The 23,187-nt window shown below is 66.6% G+C and overlaps 4 protein-coding genes across 4 annotated transcripts; 2 read left to right on the top strand and 2 right to left on the bottom strand.

Annotated features, from left to right (window-relative positions):
* Positions 1-316: 316 nt before the first annotated feature.
* On the bottom strand, positions 317-1,529 carry GDPGP1 (GDP-D-glucose phosphorylase 1). The gene has a single exon (XM_030457048.1). It carries the CDS (start codon positions 1,513-1,515, stop codon positions 445-447), a length of 1,071 nt encoding a protein of 356 aa, XP_030312908.1. The 5' UTR covers positions 1,516-1,529; the 3' UTR covers positions 317-444.
* A 91-nt stretch (positions 1,530-1,620) lies between these two features.
* CIB1 (calcium and integrin binding 1) lies at positions 1,621-3,966 on the top strand. The gene is made up of 7 exons (XM_030457430.1): positions 1,621-1,720; positions 1,866-1,900; positions 2,361-2,463; positions 2,723-2,870; positions 3,150-3,268; positions 3,356-3,444; positions 3,704-3,966. The coding sequence occupies exons 1-7, from the start codon at positions 1,634-1,636 to the stop codon at positions 3,723-3,725; spliced, it is 603 nt and encodes a 200-aa protein (XP_030313290.1). The 5' UTR covers positions 1,621-1,633; the 3' UTR covers positions 3,726-3,966.
* Positions 3,967-5,348: 1,382 nt separating this feature from the next.
* Positions 5,349-12,363, bottom strand: SEMA4B (semaphorin 4B). The gene is made up of 14 exons (XM_030457346.1): positions 12,170-12,363; positions 9,795-9,955; positions 9,589-9,651; positions 9,382-9,480; positions 9,173-9,284; positions 8,921-9,037; positions 8,668-8,825; positions 8,044-8,225; positions 7,818-7,968; positions 7,484-7,694; positions 7,281-7,396; positions 6,955-7,118; positions 6,772-6,866; positions 5,349-6,651 (listed from the first exon to the last, which is right to left on the bottom strand). Exons 1-14 carry the CDS (start codon positions 12,270-12,272, stop codon positions 5,876-5,878), a joined length of 2,508 nt encoding a protein of 835 aa, XP_030313206.1. The 5' UTR covers positions 12,273-12,363; the 3' UTR covers positions 5,349-5,875.
* A 6,352-nt stretch (positions 12,364-18,715) lies between these two features.
* IDH2 (isocitrate dehydrogenase (NADP(+)) 2) lies at positions 18,716-22,701 on the top strand. The gene is made up of 11 exons (XM_030456791.1): positions 18,716-18,837; positions 19,670-19,761; positions 20,134-20,299; positions 20,626-20,786; positions 20,871-21,014; positions 21,144-21,280; positions 21,396-21,547; positions 21,640-21,752; positions 21,820-21,917; positions 22,013-22,105; positions 22,360-22,701. The coding sequence occupies exons 1-11, from the start codon at positions 18,747-18,749 to the stop codon at positions 22,442-22,444; spliced, it is 1,332 nt and encodes a 443-aa protein (XP_030312651.1). The 5' UTR covers positions 18,716-18,746; the 3' UTR covers positions 22,445-22,701.
* Positions 22,702-23,187: the final 486 nt, after the last annotated feature.

The raw sequence follows: 23,187 nt of genomic DNA, 5'->3' as shown, positions 1-23,187 counted from the left end.
CCGGCACACCGCCATTCGGGGCCGGGCCGGACCGCACTCCAGCCGCTGCGGGCCCTGTTGGGGGCTGCGGCCTGCTCGGCAGCCCGCTGCCCGCCGCCCACCTGCGCTTCCTCTGCCTCCTTCGCGGCTGGAGGGCAGCGGGCTGGCCAGAGGAGGATCCCGGAGGGGGCTCCGAAGGGGGTTGCGGGGGAGGTTCCGGGGGGGGTCCCGGGGCCGGGCCCCCCCCGTCGCCGCCCTTCTGCATCGTGCCCGCTGCCGGGGTCCGCCCCGTTGCCATGGCGACGAGGCAGCAGCGGCAGGGGCGGGGCCAGAGCGCCTCCCCGTCAGTCACGTTGCCAGCAGCCGCGCAGCCCCGCTGCTGCTTAGCGCCCCCTTGCGGGGGGGCGCGGGTACCGGGATCGGTACCGACCCCAGACGGCCGGGCCGGGCCGGGCCCCGCTCCGCTCATCCCGGCAGCAGCCGCACCAGGTCCTCTGCCAGGCGCAGCAGCTCCGGCTCCGGCAGCAGGGGCTCGCGGATGACACGCAGGGCCTCGGCCTCGGTGATCTCCCGGTACAGCGGCTCCGCCGGCAGCGGCAGGTGCCCCGCCAGCTCGCAGAGCGCCACGTTGAAGGCCGCGCTCTCCTTGGCGCCGAAGCTGGGCCTGCGAGCCCACAGCAGCACCCGCAGACCCCGCCCGGCACCGGCCCCCGCCGGCGCGTCCCCCCGTGTGGCCATGAGGTTGCAGGCCAGGCCGCTGTCGGCCAGGTGCTCCGCCGCCCGGCAGACGTCCCGTGCCAGCGCCCCCAGCTCGGCGGGGCTGGCGGTGTAGAAGAGGAAGGCGGGGGCCGGGACGTGGTGCAGGAGGCAGAGGCGGCCCGGCGGGCGGAGGGGCTGGGCGGGCGCCGACTCCACGAGCAGCGGCCGGGGCAGGTAGAGGCCGTGGAAGTGGAGGTGGTTGACGGAGGCGCAGCCCCCCAGCCCGTTGAAGCCCACTCGGAAGCCGGGGTGGGCGCTGAGTAGGGCGGCCTCCAGCGCCCCGTGCAGCCCGGCGGGGGTGAGGGCCTGCGGCAGCCGCCGCGCCGGGTCGGGCAGCAGCAGGACGTGTCCCCGCTCCAGCGGGCTGACGTTGATGGCCACCAGGAGCGGGTCGGGGGCCGCGGGGCCGCCGTCCCCGGCCCGGCGCAGGCGGAGCAGCCCCTCGGCGGGACGTATGCGAGTGAAGTTGAAGTCCTGGGGGTCGAAGGGCTGGCGGAGGCTGCACACGAGCTGGGGCGGGCGGCGCTCGGTGCCGCGCTGGGCGTTCAGCTGGGCCACCAGCCGCATGGGGCCGGGCAGCAGGCGGGTGGGCAGCGGGCCCAGCCGGTACCGGAACAGGCCCCGCGCCATCCGGTCACTCCAGCCCGCCAGCAGCGCCCGATCGAAGCGGGAGGGAGCGGAGCCCGGGTCGTCCCCCCATCCCGCGGCCGGCAGCACCAGCTCCTCTTCCCCGTACACGAACTCCTCGGGCTCCGGCCCCTCGCCCGCCGCCGCCATGACGGGAGAGGGGCGGGGCCAGCGCCACGTGACCGCCGTGTTGCCCCGGGAGCGGCTGAGTGACATGTGGGGGCGGGGCTACGAGCCGTTGGTGGGCGGGGCGTTTCCATGGTAGCGGATGATTGACGGGCGAAGAGGAAGCAGCGCGGGAGTCATGGGGGGCTCGGCCAGCCTGCTGCCACGGGAGGCCCTGAGCGAGTACCAGGTGCGGGGGAACCGGCACCGGCACCGGCACCGGCACCGGCACCGGCACCGGCACCGGGGGGGGATCATCCCAGCGGGATGGGGGACGCGAGGCCAAGGGACCCGGTTCCAGGGTGCACCGCGCTGAACCATGGCTCTCCCCGCAGGAGCTGACGTTCCTGAGCAAGCAGGAGATCGTGCTGTGAGTACGGCCGTGGGGCAGGGAGCGGGGCAGCGCTGTGGGGCAGGGAGCGGGACCGTTGCCTGCAGGTGGGTGCTGGTCCCACAGGGGGCTTCGCCTCCGCCGTGGGGCCGTTGCCCTGTGGTACCGGTGCCCGTTGGGCCGCTCCCTGCCGGCCCGGTGCAAAGGTCTGGGGGTGCCGCCCTAAGGAGCGGGGCGATGGCAGCGGGGCCGGCCTGGAGACAGCTCCTTCCCCAAGCCCCAGCTGTAGGGATGGGCAGGCAGCAGCCCGGCTCCTCTCCCTCACCGCCTGGGTCTCGGGAGCCAGTGCGGGGCCACCCTTGGGGCACAGCTGGCAGGGAACTGTGGGAACGGGGCCGTCAGCCTGGAAGCAGCGCTGGGGCCCGCACCAGCCGTGCCCGCAGGGCTGCCCCCCGCCCCGCTCCCCCCACACAGCCGCTCTTGTTCTTGCCTCTTCAAGTGCCTACAAGAGGTTCCGTGAACTGCTGCCAAGGGAGGAGAGGGAGAATGCCTTTTCTGCACGCGTTCCCAAGAGCCAGATCCTGACGCTGCCGGAGCTGCGGGTACGGAGCCTGGCAGGCAGCCGGGGCTCCAGGGGTCCGGGCGAGTTTGGGCAGGGCCCGGTTTACCCGCCGCGGTGCCGTGGCTCTACCCTCGACTTGCTGCCCCAGCAGTCACCCCGGGGAAGCTCTTCGCTTCCCACACCTCAGTTCTGCCAAAAAGCAGCTTCCTGATCCCGGCTGTGCCATGGAGGATCCCTGGGATCCCGGCTGCTCAGGGACAGGGATGGTGCTGCCATGTGTGACAGACCTGTGTTGGCAGGCAAACCCCTTCCAGCACAGGATCTGCCGGGTGTTCTCCACTTCAGACGACGACAGTATGTCCTTTGAAGACTTCCTTGACATGCTGAGTGTCTTCAGTGACTCTGCTACCTCCGACATCAAATCCCACTATGCCTTCCGCATCTTTGGTGAGGCTGGGGGCAGATGCCATGTCCCGGGGTTCCCACACGTCAGGCGGGTGGGAAGGTATGAATCTTTGTTTCTGAGGGCCAGCAATGTCCTGAGAGCATGCACAGGGATGGAGCCTGTAGGAATTCCATGTGGAACCACTGGGCTGGCATGATGCCATGCACTAAGAGCTGAGGTGTGGAGCCTGCAGGGGCTTCAGAGCTGAACTGAGCACAGGCACTCATGACTTTTCGAGGCCACTGTGGCCCTGCCAAAATGTAACTTTCCTCTCCCCACAGACTTTGATGACGATGGGACTCTGGACAGAAAGGACCTGGAGAAACTGGTGAACTGCCTGACAGGGCAAGGCGAGGAGTGCCGGCTGAGTGATGAGGAGATGGAGCAGCTCATCCAAAATGTGAGGACCATCAGGTGGGGCATGGGCTGCTGCACAGCCACTGTGAGCCCATGCAGAGCTCACCATGTACCTTACCCTCTCCTACAGATCCTGGAGGAGTCTGACATTGACAAGGATGGCACCATCAACCTCTCCGAGTTCCAGCATGTCATCTCCCGCTCCCCAGACTTTGCCGGGTACGGTGGCCTTCAGCACCACAGCTTGTCCTCATGGTTTGCCCACCTTGGTTACTGTGCCAGTGGTGGACCAGAGCTCTTGGTGGCAATGGGGCAAGGCTTCCCTGCACAAGGGAAGCATGGGATGCAGTTCCCTCTCCTCACTCTGCAGAGACCTCTGCCACGCAGGGCAATGCTTCTTCCCTGCAGCACTGGGTGCTGGCAAACCACTCGCATGTGATCCAGTGAGGAGGTGCAGAACCTGTTGTGTCTCTTGCAGCTCCTTCAAGATTGTCCTGTGAGAGTCCTGCAGCTCTCTGGTAGAACTGCTCTGGCTGCTGCAGCTCTTCGTGGTCTCAGACATTTCCTCTTCCAGCAGTATGGCAGAGGCTGCTACTCCTCACCAGCATGGCTGTGCCGCAGTGCCTTGGGCAGGACGCCCCTGGCCTCACAGAGGTGGGCTCAGGGCAGCTGCCATGTCTGCAGCCCCTCTGCTCTCCCAGGATTGGATTTTAGTGCCTTACACAAACCCTGTGCAGCACTCAGCTGTGGGCATACCCAGCACAGCCCCTCTCTGCCCTCAGTACCAATTTGTGCCTTCCTTTAGAAGGCAGGGAGCTGCCTCCCCCCCTGCCGAGCTCTCTCCTGGGGAGGCAGCTCCCTGCTGCAACCAGGATCCATTTCTCCAAGCAATAACCCAAACCTGGATCAATTTTTCCAAGCAATAACCCAAACCTGAATCCATTTCTCCAAGCAGTAACCCAGCTGCTCTGTGGCTGTGCCATCCCAATGCCTCCCCACAGCAGCACGACCCCCTTCCTCGTCTCATCCCACTCTGGGCTTGTTCCTCTTCTTCCCTCTGCCTCTCAGCTCAGCAGCTGCTCTGCCGCCCTGGCCTCTTCCTCCCCCTGCTCCTGCAGGACACAAATAAAGGGCTCTGGTTTCACCCCCACTCTGTGCTGCCTTTGTCTCGCTGTAGGGACAGAGGGGCTGCTGCAGCACTGCTGCGGGACGGCTGCCACCAGGGTGCTGGGGACACGGTCTCCTGCCAGCGCAGCTCCAGGGGACGGCTCCCAAGTCCCGCTGGGTGACAGCCCTTTCCGTGGGCCACCTCCTTCCTCCAAACCCGGAGCCTGTTCTCAGCCTGGCCACACAAAGAGCTCTGCACAAAGGGAAATCCAGGGCAGGCCAGCGGGTACCTTTGCCGCGGCCCCCGCCGGAACCCTTTGTGTCTGTTCATCCACTGGCTGGGCCTTGGCCCGCGGCCAGCAGTGGCCAACGGCTCTGACGGGGCTTTGCCATGAGACCCCCCCGAGTTGTACCAGGGACTGGTGCAGTGCCGGGGGGAGGGGGAGGCCAGTGCGGTGCCGAGGGTCCAGCTGGCTCTGCAGGAGCCCCAGCCCATCTCCCCTCACCTCTCACATCCCCCCTCTCCCCGGCGGGTCTGCCCCCCAGCCCCGTAACCCCGCGGTGCTGATGGTATCTGTGCCCCTGCGGCCCCGGGGGCCACGTCTGCTGGCGTGGCACCAACCGACGCCTCCGGTGGCTTTTTTGATGTCCCAGAACAGGCTGGGCAGGAAGCTGGGTCCAGCCGGGAGCCAGGCAGTGCTGGTTCCTGGGGGGGGAGCCAGCCCCGACACGCCGACTCTGGAGCTCAGGGCTCTCACGGGCCCCGCGATGCCAGCGCTTCCCAGGCACGAGAGCTCACGGCAGGGCGCAGCCATCACCCACCACCCAGCCGGGTCCTGCTGGCACAGGGGGTCAAGGACAGGCCCGTGCCCCAGGCTGGCAGCACAACACCACGGTCACAGAAGGGGTTGCCAGGGGCAGCCTCTCCCCAGCCCCCAGTCCGAGCCAGACACCATTCCTCTCTGCAGGGACACCAAGATGGTCCCCAGGATGGGGACATGCAGCACACACATGTCCAAAGGAGACACCTGGACTTTATATAAAAACCACAGACGTTTCTGCACACACACGTGGGGATGTGGGGGCTGCCCAGCCCGGCTCCCAGCTCCCTCCCGGGGACACAATTCACATTTTCAACGTATGAAAAAACGAACCAAGCACAGAGACACGGCACATGCCGCGGGGTTGCAGCACACGGCTTCAAGTCCTGCAGCCAGATATCACAGTGAGTCAGGGCATGGGGGGCCGTGGCCACCCCCCCTCCTGCCCTCTGCATAGAGCTGGGCACTGCACCCACCCCCAAGATGGGGACACCGGGCAGGGGAACAGTCCCGCTCATCCCTGGAAGGCACGGAGCACCCTCGTACCCGGAGCTGCCAGCACCATTCCGGGCAGCTGAGGCGAAGGCCGGGGAGGTCCGGGGGAGCCGAGTCCTGCCACGGGCTCTGGGCATGCACACACAGACAACGTGGGCCCCGGCCAGTCCGGAGAGGCTCAGCAGAGCAGAGGCAGTGGTGGGTGAGGGCTCGGCTCTTGTCCCCCGTCACACCACCGAGTCCTGGATCTCAGAGCCCAGACGCACCCGGGGTCTTTGGCAGGCAGGAGACACCTCCACAAAGCTGTCCCGGACATGGAGGGGCCTCTTCTCCGATTCAGAGAAGGCGCGTGGGGGACCCGGGGGCTCGTGCACCGGGGTGCTGACGATGTAGTTGTCCTGCAGGGCCTGGTAGCCCTTGTGCTCAGGCACAGTGCTGGGCAGGCTGCTGCCGTTCAGGGGCAGGCTCTCCACTGGTTTGCGGGGTGGCTTCTGGTGCCGGCTGGGGTCTCCGGGCTCCAGCAGGGCTTTCATGCCATTGCGGTGCCGGTGCAGGAGGAAGAAGGCCAGCACCAGGACAGTGGTGACGAAGAGCACACACATCACCAGAAACTCGGTCCAGTAGGTCTTGCCATCCAGCCGTGCTGCCGCACTGCCCACCGCTGAGGTGCTCCGGGATGTGCTGACAGTTTCCAGGGCATCCCGGCCGCTAGCCACCTTCCTGCTGGGGTCTGGTGGCCCAAGGGCCAGTTCCTGCACACCCACACAGTAGCTGGCCATCAGCTTGCGGAAACCTTCCTCCAGCGACCAGCACTCGTAGGTGCCGGCCCGCTCAGGGCTGCCCACCAGGATGAGGGCCCCGTCAGGCAGCACCAGGTAGGAGGCGTTGACAGGGGCCCCGTCGTGCAGCCAGCGCCGCGACGCCAGGTTGGAGAGCAGCCGGCACGGCAGCGGCTGCACTGCGTTGGGTGGCAGCTGGATCCGCTGACACGGGGCACCTGAGGCTGCAGGGAGACAACCCACGAGAGAATGTCAGCAAGGCTGGGGGGACACTGGGGACAGCAGGGAGGACCCCGGGATGCACTGGGCTAATAGCAGCCTCAGCTGCAGGGGCAGAACCTCACCTGGGGGCAGAAGGACGCGAGGACGAGGCTGGGAAGCGTTGGGCAGCTGGCAGAGCCGCTCCGTGTCGGCATCCTCGATGTCCTGCGCCCAGAGCCTGGGATAAAAGAGAGGGCTCAGGGTGGTGGCAGGGTGCAGGGGGAAAGAGAGGGGCATCAGGGGGAAGGAAGGGGTGCAGCACTTACTGGGGGTGTGCCGGGGGGTGCGAGGTGACACTGCGGCAGGCGCCCCGGCTCCATGCGCAGAAGGGGTCTCGTGCCAGCACACACTCACCGCAGCTGCGGTACAGGCTGCAGTTGGCAAAGGGCACCTGAGCCACTGCCGTGTAGGTGGCTGCATAGACCAGACCCTGTGGGAGGGGACACAGGGCAGTCAACAGGCAGCTCTGGGGCCTGAGCTGTGCAGGGGGATTAGCTCCTGCACCCCCGTGCCCACCAGTGGGACCTGCCCCATGCAGGCTGAGCCCACACCGTCCCCCTGTCACCCCAGTGTGCCCGTGCCCAGCTCCTGCCTTGTCCTGGTCCAGCAGCAGCTGGAGAACAGGCTGGCCAGCGGGGAAGAGGCGGATCTCCTCGATGATGTGCACCCCGTGGTCCACGCGCACAGCCTTGTGCAAGCGGCCATCATCTGCAAACACAAGGGCTGTGCTGAGCGAGGTGGGAGGCAGGCAGTGTGCTGGCACCTCTGCCATCGGCACCCCACGGCAATACCCACCTGTGCCCAGGAAGAGGACATCATAGGTGCCGTGGAGGCCCTGCGTGCGGTGGACGCCGATCTGGTGGTAGCGCAGGCGGCTCTGCAGGAGGAGGGGCTGGCTGCGCACCGGGCTGTCCATCAGGAAATGGTCTTTGATGAAGTTCAGCACCCGGTCCGGCATCTGCAGGGATGAGTTGATCTTCAGGTGCCGCGTGTGGCTGGTGATGCACTGGGGAGAGAGGAGGGGGCTCGACCAGGGCGCACAGCTGGCAAGCGGTGGCTTTCAGGACCAGGAGACTGGAGGGGCTGTGCCACGTCCTGTGCCCAGGCAGGTGTTTGGGGAGGGACATACCGTGCCTGGCCGGGGCTCCGGCACAGGGCCGGTGTCTGTGTACCACTGCTGTGTCTCCCGGTTCACCTCCTTGTAGAGCCCGGCGAAGGCTTGCTGCACGCTGCGCATGGGGAAGGCACAGACAGCAGAGCTGCCCAGACCACCCTTATTCCTGGGAGGGGAGAAGCAAAGCCTGTGTCAGGGTCCAATGAGTCCCCCCAGGCCCCCAGCTCTGCCTGCTGCTCACCACTGCGAGGTAAAGACCCCATAGAAGAGGGTGTCCCTCCAGTGCAGCTGCCCCGGGGTGAGCACGAAGATGTCCTGCAGCACGTTGAAGGGGAAGCCATCCTCGGGGTGGGAACAGAGCAGCTGTGCCTTCAGGAACGTGGTCCAGCGTCGCTGCAGCACCCGCTCCCCACCTTGGTCCCCCTGAGTGGTGCAGAGGGTCACAGTATGATGCCATGGGGACCCCCACAGGGCCAGGTGAGCAGAGCAGGAGTCTGTCTGTCTGTCTGTGCAGCAGTGTGAGACCCCGGCGGAACAGACCCGGTATTAGGGAGGCACAGGTGATGGGTGCCCAGGAGAAGGAATATGGGACCCAAGAGGAGAACGGGGTTCATGTTCTTTCCAGAGAGGGGTCAGAAGAGATGGGAACAGGTCACTGCCACCAGCGGGGCCAGTGGGAGCAGTGGACTCGAGCCACAGCCCTGGGCTGGGCACTCCACAGATGTAACTGCCCCAGAGGGGCCTCCCACGGGTGCTGGGCCCAGAAACCAGGGGCCAGAGCTGTGCAGGGTGGTCCTACATCCCCCCACCCCAGCAGTGAGCGACACCTCGGGCTCGGCCCCCCATGCACACCTGTGCCACCCACCTTACAGACGCGTGCAATGCGGGACACAATGGTGTTCTCAAAGTAATCGAACTCCTTGCCAGTCTCGCTGAAGAAGAAGTAGACTTTGTCGTCGTCACCCTCAGGGTTGCCGGCGGGCAAGCTCTCACGCAGGTATGCTGAGCCCACGAAGACGGGGTCTGGGGACACAGGGACACTCAGCACGGCATGGTCACTGGAGCTGGCCCCATCCCCATGGGGTGTGGAGACTCCAGCCTGACCCTGTCCCCCTCACCCTGCAGCCAGTTGAGGGAGTTCTCGGTCTTGAGGGCGATGCGGCTCTCCTGGCTGCGGGAGATGGTGGGCTCGTTGCCCTGGAAGTTGCTGACAGTCCCAGCGTAGAGCTCACCATCTGCCAAAGAGACGCTCCCGCTGGGATCCGGCACACGCCACAGCACACGCCGGGCTCTGTTTGGCACAGCCCTGGCTCAGCCTGGCTGAGCATCCAGAACTACAGTGGGCGAGGGTCTGGGGTGGGGGTCCTTACCGACCATGACGGCCGTGGAGCGGTACTCGGGGTCGAAGGGGCAGCGTCCCTTCCCATCCTCCAGCAACACCTTCCCTGACCTGTCCCGTTCCAGGCTGAAGTGCTGGACGTTCTGCAAAAGGACAAGGCTGTGAGCCAGCAGTTCCCCCAGCACCCAGGAACCCCCCCCACTGCACAGGACCACCCGCAGCCCCACTCCCCGTGCTCACGATGTAGGTGCAGGCTGGGCTGAAGGCACAGGTCCCGCAGGTGTAGAGGTGGGTGCTGTTCAGCTGCAGCAGCATCTTGACATAGTTGTGACAATCCCTCTGCAGGGGAGAGGGGACCCGCTCAGCACCCCTGCCTGCACAGTGCCCAGTGTGGGCACTACCAGCCCCTGCCGCAGCCCCCAGGCCCCCACCAGCAGCTGGGCTCACCTGAGGGTCCTTGCCCTTGAACACACATTGCCTCTTCTTTTCCTCATCCGCACCCCAGGGCAGCTGCAGAGAGGGGACAGTCACTGGGAGCCCCCCAACATTGCCCTAGCATCAACATCCTCCCCCCCTCAGTGGAGCTGAGCACCCACTGCCCGAGGCAGCCCAGCCCCAGCCCAGCCCTGGGGTCTCTGCAGTCCTGGGCTCACCCTGCGTGCCGGTGCTCCAGGATGGAAGTGGCTGGTGTTGACAGCAAGGAGCAGCTCACGGGCCCCCAGGTACAGGGTGCCACCATCCGGGCTGAGCAGCAGGGCTGTGTAGTTGGAGACTCCGGGCATCCTGAACCGCTGCACCACCCGCTCAGCCGAGTCTGGGAAGAAGGGAGAGCCACGACGTCAGCCACGGACAACGGCCTCGTGTGGGCAACACCTGAGCCCTGGGCTTCTCAGGCCATGGCTTGCTCCTGGCCCCCCTGCTTGGCACTGCTGCTCCGGCTTCACACCGTGCCCACCTGGAGCCACCAGCACCAGGTCTGGCTCTGCCCACAGGGTCACTGCTGAGAACCCCTGGCGGCCACAACAGAGCCTGTGGGCAGCACCCGTGTTGCTGCGGTACAAAGCACGGGCTCCTCCCAGCCCCAGAGACAGCCCCAGGTCCCGCTGCAGCCGCCCTGCCTACGGCACTGCCAGGTCTGCTCTCATGTGCCCAAACCCCCCAGGGCTCAGCCCTGTGGGACCCCTGAGCTCACAGAAGGGAGGGATGGGTACCAGGACTGGACACCAACCCCAGTCCCCACGGCTGCCAGTGCCAGACACCAGGGCAGAGCTGCCAGGTGAGTCACGGGGTGCTGATCCCATCCCATCCTGCAGGGGTGGCCGGGCCCAGGAAGCCTTTCCTCCCGCAGCTGCCCTGAATCAGACGGGCACGGCTGTGTCAGCGGGACACGTCGGGCTGACTCACGCTGCCAACTCCCTGAACCCCGCACACCAGGGACACCTCCACCTGCCTTGACCCCCTTCTGGCTCCTGGACCCTGCCAGGACAGGCCTGGGGCTTCTGCCAGCCCCGTGAAATCCAAATCACTGCCAGGGCTTGAGAACCCTGCTCCTCTCCCCCTGCCCTGTCACTCCACCAGCCCCAGATGCCACTGGACATGGTGGCAAATCCCCAGTCCTGGGAGACCCGGCTCACCCCAGCTCAGCACCTGTGCTGCACAGAGGGGGGGGATGCAGCCCCCCAGTGCCAGGCCCATGCTGAGCACAGCCAAGGGGCAGGGGTGGCCCTGCAGAGCTGGCCTGGCCTGGGGAGCCACGGGAACCGGTGCCGGCTGCCAGGGACCTGTCAGGACAAGACCTGCTTCTTCCAGACAAACCTGCTGGAGGCTCAGCCAGCGCTCCCAGGGGAGCAGCTCCCTGCTCCTCCTGCCCAACACCCATGAGCCCCAATGCACCCGTGCCCCCTGCAGTGCTGGGGACTGGGTTGGGACCCCCGGTTCAGGCCTGTGAGCTGTGGCCCCCGCAGGCGGTGCCCGTCCAGGACAGGTCCACGCAGGCAGGGCCAGGCAGTGCAGTTCGACGCCATGTGGCACCGTGTGGCACGATGCCGAGCCAGGCTGTCCCGATGGCTCCCAGGGCTCCCGCCCAGCTCAGCGGGTCCCAGAGCTGCTGGTGCCACTACACTGGTGGTCACGGGGCACGTGGGGGGGGGCACGTGGTGGGGCCACGTCCACACCAAAGAACCACGAAGAACCACCCAGCTGCTGCACCACGCTGCCAGCGCTGGCCCGGCCCAAACCACGGCACCCTCCAGGGCCGCCCAGCCGGCAGCCAGCACGGGATGGGCTCCATGGGCCACTGGCAGCTGGATTTAGCCACCAGCCCAGACACATGTGGGCGGCCCCTGCCAAACACAGCCCCAGCGCTGGACAAAGGAGCTGTGGCCTGCAGCTGCTGATGCTGAGCCCAAGCTGCCCTGGAGCCCACCCTGCTGCCCCTGCTGCTGGGGAGCTCTGCAGGGCAAGGTGGGGCTGCAGGCCAGGCCCCCCCCACAGGGCCTCTCCTTCCCAGCCCCAGTGCAGCCCCAAGCCCTGGGGGGCTGCAGCAGGTGCGGGAGCAGCCTGAGGCTGGGCACAGCATGGTCCCCATGTCACCAGGGAGCACCACCCCCCAGACCCTGCACCACACTTTTTCGTGTCGCCCCCGTGTCCCCCCGGGAGCACAGCCACCAGCCACAGCTCCTGCACCCCACTGCCCTGCATCCCCCCGTGTCCCCAGAGAGCACAGTTACCCCAGCCCCTGGGCCACGGTGGTCCCCCAAGTGCCCAGGGAGTGTAGCCACAAGCCCAAGTCCCTGCACCCCACTGCTGTGTGTCCCCCGGTGTCGCTGTGTGCCCCAGCCGTCCCCCCCAGCCCCTCTTCGGGTGTTGTGCAGCCTCAGCACCATCAGTGTCACACGCTGTTCCCACGCGGGGCCACCCTGTCCCGCGGCGTGGGGAGCCGGGGGGACTGGGGGAGTTCCGGGGGGTGCTCAGCCGCCCCGGGTGGGAGTGGGGGAGCCCGCCGCAGCCCCGCGGGGCAGACACTCACCGTAGGGCAGGCTGACCCGCGGGACCGGCTCCGGAGCCGCCGAGAGCAGAACCGCCGCCAGCATCGACTGGGCCAAGACGGGCAGCGCCGGCCGCGCCGCCATCCCGGGCCGGGCAGAGCCGGGCAGAGCCGAGCCGGGCCGGGTTGGGTTGGGCCGGGCCTCCGCCACCTCCCGCTGAGCCGCCCGGGCGCTGCAGACCTGCGGGGAGAGACAGGCTGAGCGGCGGGGCCCGGCCCCGGGGGGTACCTCCCGCCCGACACCCCGGGGCTGCTCCCCGCCCCGCCGTACCCAGCCCCACCGCCCGGTACCGATCGGGCTACACCGAGCCCCGGGCGGGGCGGGCTGCTCGGAAGAGGAGGCGGCCGGTTCCCCGCCGGCACCGCCCCCGCCCCGCCCCGCAGACCCGCTCCCGCGGCACGGCGGTGCCGTGAGCTTCACCCCCGCGACCTGCCCGGGCTGCCGGCTGTGCCCCCGACCCCCTGCCCCCCACCCCCTCCAGCAACAGTTGGGTGCGGTACGGAGGGACCAGTGCTTTATGCTAGTGGGGGTCCCCCGCACCTACACTCGTGTCCCTACAGCGGGAAGAACTAGGGGGGGAGGGTCTGTCCCAGGGGTGACTGTCTCGGGGTGTCTGTCCTGGAGACAGCTCTGCCCCAAAGCTGCTGGCGGAGCCCGTGGCTCCCAGCACTGCTCCCACAACCCCTCGGCTCAAGCTTTGGGCTTTCCCAGCTGCCCTGTCTGCAGCGGGCTAGGGTCTCTGTGTGGGACATGTCCCCGTCCCCAGCACAGCCCAGCACTCCCTGCCCTCCCCAGGGCACGAAGGGCTCCCAGGGGACACGGCAAAGCCGGGCAGTGGGTGCTAGCCTACCCCACGAGGACACGCTCGCCAGCTCTGTGTCCACACCGGGCAGCAGCCAGGGGCACAAGTATCCCTGCCTGTCCCACCGGCCTGTCGCCCAGGATGTGGGATGAGCACAGCCATGAAAGAGCCGCAGGATGGCATTGGGCTTACAGCTGCTGGGCAGAACCCTCTGCCCTGGCCCATGGTGGGCTCTGTACCCTGGCTGGGTATGGGTGGGGCTTGCAGCCCCCTGGCACAAGTGCATGCAGACCCCAGGGAATCACCCGCTCGTCCAGCAGTTGCCATGGCAACTCATTATTAATGACAGCTGCTTATTTTGCCATGGCAACAGGGGGAAGGGTCTCTCTTCCAGCAAGCAGTGATCCTGAGCCTGGACCACCACATCACTGCCCTCCCCACAGGCAGCAGAGCCCCAGGCCACCCTGCCCAGCCAGCCCTGGCCCCAGAGCCCATCACCAGCCTGCTGACAGGACCCTCCATGAGCCCCCCAGCAGGCACAAGGGCACCTCACAATGCTGGGATGGCTGCACCCACGCAGGGGGCTCTGACCACTCAGCACGGTGGGATGGTACTGGCTCTGTGGGGTGTACCTGGCACCTAGGGGTGGTGGAAGTGCCCCTGCTCTGCCCTGGGCTCAGCTCCCTCCCCACTCCATGGCCGACGTTCCTTCCTGGGCCAAGGACAGCCCCGACAGCTCCACCCCACCTTATCAGCACCCTTTGGCTGGGAAATGCCACAGACAGGACAGGGCACTCTACGTCACCAGCTGGTCACTCTGAATGGGGTGGGGGCAAACGCCTGCCCCGCAGCCACGGCCCTGCAGCACCCTGTGTGTCCCTGGGGGACTCTGGGGACTCGCCATTGCCTGCGCAGTAGGAGTGTCATGTCAACACGCTGGTGCGATGGCATGAATCCCCCACACATGGGGGGGCAGAGAGGGGGGCAGGCAGGCAGGAGCCCAGGCAGGGCAGCGGCAGGCAGCAGGCAGCAGCCAGGCCAGGGCCTGTGCCTTTAAGCGTGTCACTCCCCACGGCTGCTGGCAGCCCGGCTGTTTACGCCAAACTCCCCGTTCCTCCCCTCCCTGCCCACGCAGCTGCCAGCGCGGGCGGCGCCGGGGGCACCCACAGCACCCTGCCCCACGTCCTGCCCTGCACCGCTCAGCAGGCACCAGCACGCACCGGTACCGGCCCGCCCGCCCAGGATGGGGAAACCGCTCGGGGGGGCCGGGCACGGGCAGCACCAAAACCCATGGCCCGGGGTCACCGGGCAGGCGGGGCGGCAGCTCCTGCACCCCATTCCCACGCCAGCGCCCTCCGCCCCACTCCCGCAGGGGCCTGGGAAACCGGGCACGGAGCCGAGTGCTGCTGCAAGGAGCAGCACCCCATTACTGCTGCCTGCACCCCGCTGCTGCTGCTGCTGCTGCTGCTGCTGAGTGCTCACACCTTGCTCCCGCAGCCTGCAGGCAGCAGTGCATGCACATCCCCTGCTCACAGCTGCTCTGGCTCGCACACAGCCCACGCGCCCAGGCTCTCCCTGCCAACCCACATCTCCCCCACTCCCCTGCAGGGCTCTCCCACCTGCCCCCAGCCTGGCCCCCTCCCACTGGCTGCCAGACAGCACCGAACCCCCGAGTCACTGCACAACGCATGAGCCCATGCTTGCACATACACCCGCAGCCCTGCAGGCCTCCCCCAGCCCAGCTGTGCAGCACCAGCAGCCCAGCAATGGCCGTGTGTCCCTCTGGAGTGTGTGTGTCCCCTTGGAGTCGATGGCACAGCCGTGGCCAGCATGCCAGGGATGCAGTGTGGACACGCCAGCTCTGCTTCACTGCACCCCAGCAGAGGAATGGTCCTGCTTGGGATGAGGGGAAGGAACATGGGCTGGGACATGGGAAGCAAAGCCCAGTGCTGGCCCCACTGCAGAGCCTCCTGTGGGCTCCCCACATGGACCTTGGGGCATCCTCCCCATCCCATGGGAACCCTGCCTGAGCCAAGGGCTTTTCATGGGCCTTGGTCTGCTCTCTGCCCCTCCACACAAAGCCTGGCTGCCCCCATGCACCCCAGCCAGCTCTGACCCCACTGCCAGGATCCCCAGGTGCCTGTTTGAGGGCAACACACAGCCATTCCCACAGCCCCTGGACCCAGACTGGTGGTGACTGCACAAAACCAGCCATCCCATTGCTCCTACTGCTGCCCTGCCTCAGAGCTGGGCTATGAAGACCACGGGGTATCCCCAGGATTCAGCTCCCCCATATGTGCCAGCGCCTGCCTGCACCCACATGCTGTCTGTGTCCAAACGATGCCCAAGAAACTGCAGCCCCCTCTGCTGCTGTCAGGCACCGCTGGCACTGGGCAACACAGCGAGCACCCCCCCTTGGAGAGCAGGAACCAGGGGGTCCTGGCCCAGCAATACGTGACCCCTGGGGTCACGGGCAGCACTCCTGAGACACGCACCCAGTGTGCCCCCTGCAAGGGTCCAGGGCATGTCCACAGCGCACACGCGTGCCCCATGCCTGACCCTGTGTGTGCACACAAGGCCTCGAGCACACGCGTCCAGAGCTCCCTGCATGCCCTCGCGCACCCCAAGCCCCGCATGACGCGCCCCGACACGCGTGTAAACACACGCAGGGAGCTGACGTGCTGCACACACCCCAGGCGGCAAACACACGGCTGGGAACACCCCACGGGAGCCCTACGCTGCGGGGTGGGCTCCAGTGCGCCCCCACCCCGGGAGGGCCTGCACCCGGTGTGCACACACGTATTCACGTGCACACACGCACACTCACACACATGCACAGGCACGCACTCTCCCCGGCTCTCAGCCACCCCCCCGCCCACACTTCCATCGGGGACCCCCCGTACACGAGCACACTCCCTCCCACACACGCCGCCCCCCCCCGCGTCCACCGCACACATCCTCCCCCCACTCGTATGAAGCCGCCCCTTGCACACGCACCACTCCCTCTTCCCGTGCCCGCACCCCCCGCATCTCCCGTGCCCGCTGACCCCCGCCCAGACTCCCCCCCTGCCTCTCACCGTTCGGCGGCGGCGGGACCCGCCGGCAGCGGGGGCGGCTCCGGGCGGCTCCGGCTGCTCCGCCCGCCGTGGGCAACAAAGGGAAGGGCCGCTCCGCCCGACCGCCCCCACCGCTCCGCTCTGCCACCAGCAGCGGGGGTCCGGGGGCTGGGGTGTTGGTTGGCCCTGGCTCGGGGGGGTCAGCCCCAGTTTAGGGGTGCAGAAGCTAGGGGGGGAGGCGTGGCTCAGCGTCAGGGGAGGGGGGCACCAAGGGATAAGGGGGTGATGGTGGTCCTGGGCTACTGCTGGCCCATCCCCAGCTGGCCGGCGGCGTGCCACCCGGTCAACCCCCGCACAGCCAGCGTGGCCTTGGGGGCGGGCACAGTGTCCCGTGGGGTGGCTGCGGGGACACCCCGGGCGGCTGCACGTGTCTCCAGGAGTGGCCGGGGGGTGAGGGACACTCTGCCCGAGGAGCCTTGGGGCGGCTCCAGGCTCGGGGCAGATGGGGTGACACACGGCTCTCCTCCGGTTTGGGTAGCCTACGGCTCCAGGCGTCCCCACAGGGACACGCTGGGAGTTGGAGGCTCCTGGCTGGGTGACAGCGGCTCTGGAGCCTGAGAAGAGAGAGCAGAGGGTGGGCATGCTGCCCCCGTGGGGTGTGAGAGGAGCCCACGGCCCTGGCAGGGGTGGGCAGGACAGGAGGTGGCCATGCAGAGAGGGGTGAGCGGAGTGGGGGGCCGGGCAGGGGTCCTGGCAGGGGTCCCGGCAGGGTCCCAGGACCAGCCAGCCGTGGCCTTGCGGTCCCCTTCCCGGATCACCCTTCCCAGCTGTGCTATTCCCATCCTTCCTCCTGCTCCCGAGCGCTGCCGTCTGCCCCTCCGGGCAGCCCCCCCGCAGCTCCCGGCTGCTCGGCCCGACGTGTCATCGTGTCCCCAGAGCAGCCCTGCCACCTCGCCCTCTGCGGCACAGGCAGCCCTTGGCCATGCCACTGATCTGTGGCAGCAGGCAGCTGTCTGCTCCCTGCACCCCAGGGCCTGGCGGGAGGGTGGTGGCAGGGCTGTGCCCCTGCTCCCGTCCACACCAGAGCCTGGCAGCCCCTGGGGGGCAGAGAGCTGCCCGGGGGACCATGCAGCCCCCCAGCCTACAGGCCAGCAGCTCAGAGCAGTGCCCGTGGGGGGAGCTCCGTGTTCGGGGGTCACACACGGAAACAGGGTGTGGGACTGCCTGCAGGGTGCATGCCTGGACAGAACCCACTCCTTTCCGGGTCCCTGCTCACGGTCTGGTGGGGCTCTCGGTGTCCCCAACCCGCAGGAGCAAGAGCTTTCCCGGGACATACTACTTTCCAGAGCTCGGCCCCAGCCATCTGGGATTCCCCCCCTGCGGGGCCAGAACGCTGGGGGAAGCTGGTTTGGCAACGGCCTGGGGCGTGTGGACTGTTCTGGGGCCAGGGATGGCCGCTGTGTCCGAGGGCAGCCGGTTCCTGGGCCGATGCCACATGGCCACTTTCCTCAGGGGGGGTCACAGCTGCCGCGCTGGCCTGACCTCGTCCTGCCGGAGCCGCGGCCACCGGACGGCTCTGACCGAAGGAAGGGGGCGAGGGCAGCCCCCACGGGCCCTGCCCTGCTGGGGGGCAACACTGCCCGGTCCTGCAGGGTGACACGGGGGGGGCAGCAGGGACGCCCCGGACCCTGCCGCCCCGCCCCGCAGCAGTGGGTGCCAGCCCAGCCCCCAGCCCCGCGGCTTCTGCTCTGGTTAATGTTAAAGCCAGGCAGACGTCAGAATGCCCGGCCCTCCCCCCGCTCCCCCCAGCCCCTCTGCCGGGGGGCTGCCAGCTCCGGCGGGGCTGTTTTTCCTCCGAGAGCGGGATCTGACTGTCCCTCGAGGCTAAAAAAAGCCCTGGGCTTGGCCAGTGCCAGAGGGACAGCAGAACCTCCGGGGCCAGTGGCTCTCAGCACGCCGCCTGGCTTCCCCCGGCCTTCTCTTTCGGGTGCATGACCCCCACCCCCCTCACCCCCCGCAATCTCCTCCGTGCTGGGATCAGAGAAAGTCGCCCCAGGGGGAATGGTGGCAGTGCCAGTCCCCGGGTCGCGCTGCCCGCATGTGGCATCGCTCGATGCTCTGTAGGGAAAAAACGAACCCTCTCCAAGCCGTGGGAACAACCTGCGTGTCCCCCTCAGGCCCACCAGATATGGAACAGGGACCACCGTCAGACGCCTTAGTCCTTGCACCCCACACCACGCAGAGATGGGCATGTCCACTGTGTTTTTGACGGCACACATGTCGAGGGGGGATACCCACAATGTTTATGGGGGCACACATAACGTGGTGGGATGCCCGCCAGTCTTTGGGGGGGCACATGATGAAATGTGAGGGGTGGGAAGGGGAGGGGCACACGTGACACCCGCCCTTGCCCAAGGACCCCGCTGAAAGATAATCCTTGCCTCACTGATCACCTCGTGCCTTGGCGCCCAGCACCAAGTGTCACCTCCTTACCCCACTTCACCCACCCGAGGCGGGCTGTGAGACACTCCCCAACCTGTGTGATGGGGGAGGGGATGAAGCAATGGCCCAGACCACCCCGTGAGGCCCCTCGCGGGGCCCCACGGAGTGGTCAGGGCTTGCACCGCCCCGGGGAGGAGCGAACCGCGTCCCCGCTCCGCTGCCACCTCCCCCGTCGTGTCCGCCCCGTCGCGCCCCGCCATGGCCGCCCGCTACCTCCGCGCCGCCCCCGCCCTCGGCCTCCTGCCCCACTGCCCCCTCCCCGCCACCGCCGTGGGGCAGCGACGACACTGTGAGTGGGGTGGTCTTGGAGGTGTGGGGGGGTTAACCACCCGTGTCAGAGGGGGCGACCCCCCGACCGCCAAGAGGGGTTTTGTGGGGGGGTTGCATCTAGGGCTGTAATGCCCGCTTATAGCCGGGCCCGGGGCGAAGGGGGGGGATTGCAACCGGTTATGGTTATTGCAGGCTGCTGCAACCACAGGGGGGGGTTAGCAGCCCAGTCTGGTCCAGGAGGGGGGCGTGGGTTGGTCCCGGTTCCACGAGGAGTTTTGCAGCTCGACTCGCAGCCAGATTTGACCCCCAGAAAAATTTGCTCTAAGTCCCACGGGGGCGTTTTCAGCCGTGTCTGGTCCCAGGGGGTTGGGGGGGAGTGTGCTTGTGCTCCCGGTCTCACGATGGTTTTGCAGCCCCACACGCAGCCAGGTTTGACCCCCGTCTTTGCTCATGTTCCAGTTCCACGGCAGGTTTTGCACCCCAACGTTAATCTGGGTCTAGCCCCGAGAGGGGTTTGTCCCCAGTCCCGGTCCCACGCAGGCTTTTCCCGCCGGCTCCTCGGCCACATTTGGCCTCCAGGAGGTTTTTCTTCTGATCCCACTCCCACCGTGTTCTCCAGCCCAGCTGCACCCGGGGGGGGTGGGGGTTTGCCCCCGGTCCCGGCCCCACGTGGGGTTTTATAACCTAACCCACAGCCGGGTTTGACCCCTGGGGGGGTTTCCTCCTAGTCCCTGTCCCCTTCTGCACCCAAGCAGGTCCTCGTGGTCCCCAGGGGACATCACCTGTCCCCAAAAAGGTGATGAGCTGTGGATCTGGGTGTGCACCCCTAACCCAGTCCCACTGCTCCCCAGATGCCAACAAGCGGATCAAGGTGGCCAACCCAGTGGTGGAGATGGATGGAGATGAGATGACACGGATCATCTGGGCCTTCATCAAGGACAAGGTGATGGGGAGGGCCTGCTTGGGGAGCAGTGGAGCAGGTGGGTGCTGGACAGGGGCTGGGCAGGCCATGTCCGACCCGTTTGTCCTCTCTCCATCGTCTGTCTGCAGGAAGGAGGTGGTGAAAACAGAAACAGCTTCCAAAGGGACCTGGAAGTGAAGGGTTCCTGGGCAGGGGGCACCATCCTGAGCAGGGGGGACCGTCCTGGGCAGGGGGGACTGTGATGGGCAGGGGGGACAGTCTCAGAAAGGAAGGACACTCCAGGGCAAGGGGAATGGTCCCAGGGCAGCAGCTGGGGCTGGGAGCCAGGGCTGGCTGTGCTGCTCCCTGGGCACCCTGCACCGTCCCCCCCCTGACGCTCTCTGGGCCCCCCAGCTCATCCTGCCCAACGTGGACGTCCAACTCAAGTATTTTGACCTGGGACTTCCTCACCGGGACAAGACGGATGACCAGGTCACCATAGACTCGGCGCTGGCCACCCAGAAGTACAGTGTGGCTGTCAAGTGTGCCACCATCACACCAGATGAGGCCAGGGTGGAAGGTGGGCAGGGGGAAAGGGGTTCTGAGCCCCCTGTGTGTGCCTGGACCCCTGGTCAGCAGTGATTCTCCCCTCAATGGCTCAGGTCTTTGGAGGGTTGGGAGCTGCACACTGTGCCTCCCCCCACACCCCAGGGGGGCTTGGGGGAGCTCTGGAGACCCTGTGAGTGTGGGGCTGGGGACAGTCTGAGCTCTCTGGTCACAAGCCTATGCTGGCTGTCCCTCCTTGGCTGCCCAGCAGTGAGCTGTGGCATTAGCCCATGACACAGAGGAGCAGGGGGGGGCTGGAGGTAGTAGGTGGGCGGGGTCCCTCACCTCTGTGTACCCCAGAGTTTAAGCTGAAGAAGATGTGGAAGAGCCCCAATGGCACCATCCGAAACATCCTGGGGGGCACGGTGTTCCGGGAACCCATCATCTGCAAGAACATCCCACGCCTGGTGCCCGGTTGGACCAAGCCCATCACCATCGGCAGGCATGCCCATGGTGACCAGGTGAGCCCGGCACAGGGGCTGCAGCACGGGGGCTCTGGTAGCTTCTGCCAGACCCTGCCTGATGCTCCGCTCTGCCCCTCGCAGTACAAAGCCACCGACTTCGTGGTGAGCAAGTCAGGGACCTTCAAGATGATCTTCACGCCAAAGGACGGCAGCGGGGTGAAGGAGTGGGAGGTGTTCAGCTTCCCCGGTGGAGGTGTGGGCATGGGCATGTACAACACGGATGAGGTAACGGGGGCTTGGGGGCTGCATGGGGGTTTCCCGTGGGCCAGCATGCCCTGCTATCCCTGGCAGGGGGACCTGTCCCCAGGCTGGTGGGATGGGAGTCCCACGGGGGCCTGTGTCCTTCCCTTGCAGTCCATCTCAGGCTTCGCACACAGCTGCTTCCAGTATGCCATCCAGAAGAAGTGGCCCCTCTACATGAGCACCAAGAACACCATCCTCAAGGCCTACGATGGGCGCTTCAAGGACATCTTCCAGGATATCTTTGATAAGTATGGGCTGGAAGTAGCTGGGGGGCAGAGCTGCTATGGGGGGCTGCCCCTCCTGGGGAGGCCAATGCCGAGGGGTGTGAGCAGGACACAGCTGACACCCACCCCGGGCCCCCAGGCACTACAAGACAGAGTTCAGCAAGCTGAAGATTTGGTATGAGCACCGGCTCATTGACGACATGGTGGCCCAGGTGCTGAAGTCCTCGGGCGGCTTCGTCTGGGCCTGCAAGAACTACGATGGGGACGTGCAGTCTGACATCCTGGCCCAAGGTGTGGCGTGGGGCAGGCTGGGGATGTGTGGGGTACTGTGGGGTGGGCTGCCCACAGTTGCCCACCCAGGACCCCCACCCATCCTTCTGCAGGCTTTGGCTCCCTGGGGCTGATGACCTCGGTGCTGGTGTGTCCGGACGGGAAGACCATCGAGGCAGAGGCAGCCCATGGCACTGTCACCCGCCACTACCGGGAGCACCAGAAGGTGGGTGGGCACTGCCCACGGCGGGGGGTCCTGTGGCGAGCTGCCTGCTGAGCCCCCCTCTCCACAGGGCCGACCCACCAGCACCAACCCCATCGCCAGCATCTTCGCCTGGACGCGGGGCCTGGAGCACCGGGGCAAGCTGGACTCCAACCCCGACCTCATCAAGTGAGCAGGGTGGGGGCACCAGGAGGGACCCCAGAGGGTGAGGGGGGGTCTGCAGCGCTGGGTGTTGGAGCTGTGCCCCGTGCTGCTTCCCCCAGGTTTGCCCAGACACTGGAGAGGGTCTGTGTGGAGACGGTGGAGAGCGGGACGATGACCAAGGACCTCGCCAGCTGCATCCACGGCCTTGATAAGTACGTGTGGCTCTGGGGTGGAGCAGCCACTGGCCATGAGGGCCAGCTGGCCATGGTGGGTGGCCACTGGCTAGTCCCAGGGGAGGACTCATGGTGTCTGTTTACAGCTGATGGGGTCTGGCCGTGCTTGAAGCCACACAGGGGCTGCATCCTGTGCTGTCAGAGGGGCTCTGCCCCCACAGCCAGGCCTGCAGTGGGGGTGGGCAGGGGCCCCCTGGCCACAGGACCCCTCCATCCCCTCTCTGCCCCTGCAGTGTGAAGCTGAACGAGCACTTTGTGAACACCACTGACTTCCTGGACGCCATCAAGAACAACCTGGACAAAGCCCTGGGCAAGTAGAGGGGGGGTGTGGGGGCCACCTGGCCTCGGTGTCACTCCAAGGGACAGGACCCGGTGCCACCAGCTCACCAGAAGGGCTCAGGAACAGTCCAGTAATTTTTATAAGCAGTTTTCTATCAAATGTTTTTAAAGCCTTCCTAGCCAGGATATGTAGGGCTGGGGTAGGGGGTGGGATCTGGGGGGTGTTTGTCCAGTACTGATCCATGTACCCCCCTACAAGCCATGCCAGCAACCATTAAACACCTCACTGGCCCAGGGCACATGGTGGCAGCATGGTTTTTGGGGGGAGGGCAGCATGGGAGGGGCTAAATAAATTGAATTTATTAGCATTGCTGCAGAACAGTGCTCCAAACCGAGGTGAAAAACAACTGAAACACAGCAGGGCTGTACTCCTGGGGTTGCTGATGGCTCTGTGTCTCAAGAAGGGGACAATGCGGTGACATGGCCATGTCTCTGGCACTGTCCCAGGACTCCTATCTCATCCCACCACCCAGGGCTGCTGCCTGCAGCAACCAAGACCCTCAGTTTGGGGGTCTCGCCCAGCTCAGGACACATGTCCCAGCTTTTTGGTAACAGGACTGAGGGGGTTCAGGCCCTGTGAAGGGAGGTGATGTCCAGGCTGGGGGTGCCACCCCTCAGAGTCAGCCTGGGGCTTTCAGAGATGGGGTGGTTGGTGTGGTGGGATGGACAGAGGTGCCAGTGCCCACTGGGGTACTGCCTGGCACCAGAGCAATGCTGTGGGT

The sequence above is a fragment of the Calypte anna genome, chromosome 10 (assembly GCF_003957555.1).
Source record: "Calypte anna isolate BGI_N300 chromosome 10, bCalAnn1_v1.p, whole genome shotgun sequence".
In the NCBI taxonomy this organism is placed as follows: domain Eukaryota; kingdom Metazoa; phylum Chordata; class Aves; order Apodiformes; family Trochilidae; genus Calypte; species Calypte anna.
This window is presented reverse-complemented; position numbering and strand designations above follow the sequence as displayed.

Excerpts from the sequence above, each read along its gene's own strand:
- GDPGP1 (XM_030457048.1), bottom strand. The coding sequence starts at position 1,515 with ATGGCGGCGGCGGGCGAGGGGCCGGAGCCCGAGGAGTTCGTGTACGGG.
- CIB1 (XM_030457430.1), top strand. The coding sequence starts at position 1,634 with ATGATTGACGGGCGAAGAGGAAGCAGCGCGGGAGTCATGGGGGGCTCG. Across the intron at positions 1,721-1,865 it reads AGGCCCTGAGCGAGTACCAG|GAGCTGACGTTCCTGAGCAA; the intron begins GTGCGGGGGAAC and ends CTCTCCCCGCAG. Across the intron at positions 2,464-2,722 it reads TGACGCTGCCGGAGCTGCGG|GCAAACCCCTTCCAGCACAG; the intron begins GTACGGAGCCTG and ends CTGTGTTGGCAG.
- SEMA4B (XM_030457346.1), bottom strand. The coding sequence starts at position 12,272 with ATGGCGGCGCGGCCGGCGCTGCCCGTCTTGGCCCAGTCGATGCTGGCG. Across the intron at positions 9,652-9,794 it reads CTGGAGCACCGGCACGCAGG|CTGCCCTGGGGTGCGGATGA; the intron begins GTGAGCCCAGGA and ends CCCTCTCTGCAG. Across the intron at positions 8,226-8,667 it reads GCATTGCACGCGTCTGTAAG|GGGGACCAAGGTGGGGAGCG; the intron begins GTGGGTGGCACA and ends TGCACCACTCAG.
- IDH2 (XM_030456791.1), top strand. The coding sequence starts at position 18,747 with ATGGCCGCCCGCTACCTCCGCGCCGCCCCCGCCCTCGGCCTCCTGCCC. Across the intron at positions 21,753-21,819 it reads ACTACCGGGAGCACCAGAAG|GGCCGACCCACCAGCACCAA; the intron begins GTGGGTGGGCAC and ends CCCTCTCCACAG. Across the intron at positions 21,918-22,012 it reads TCCAACCCCGACCTCATCAA|GTTTGCCCAGACACTGGAGA; the intron begins GTGAGCAGGGTG and ends TGCTTCCCCCAG.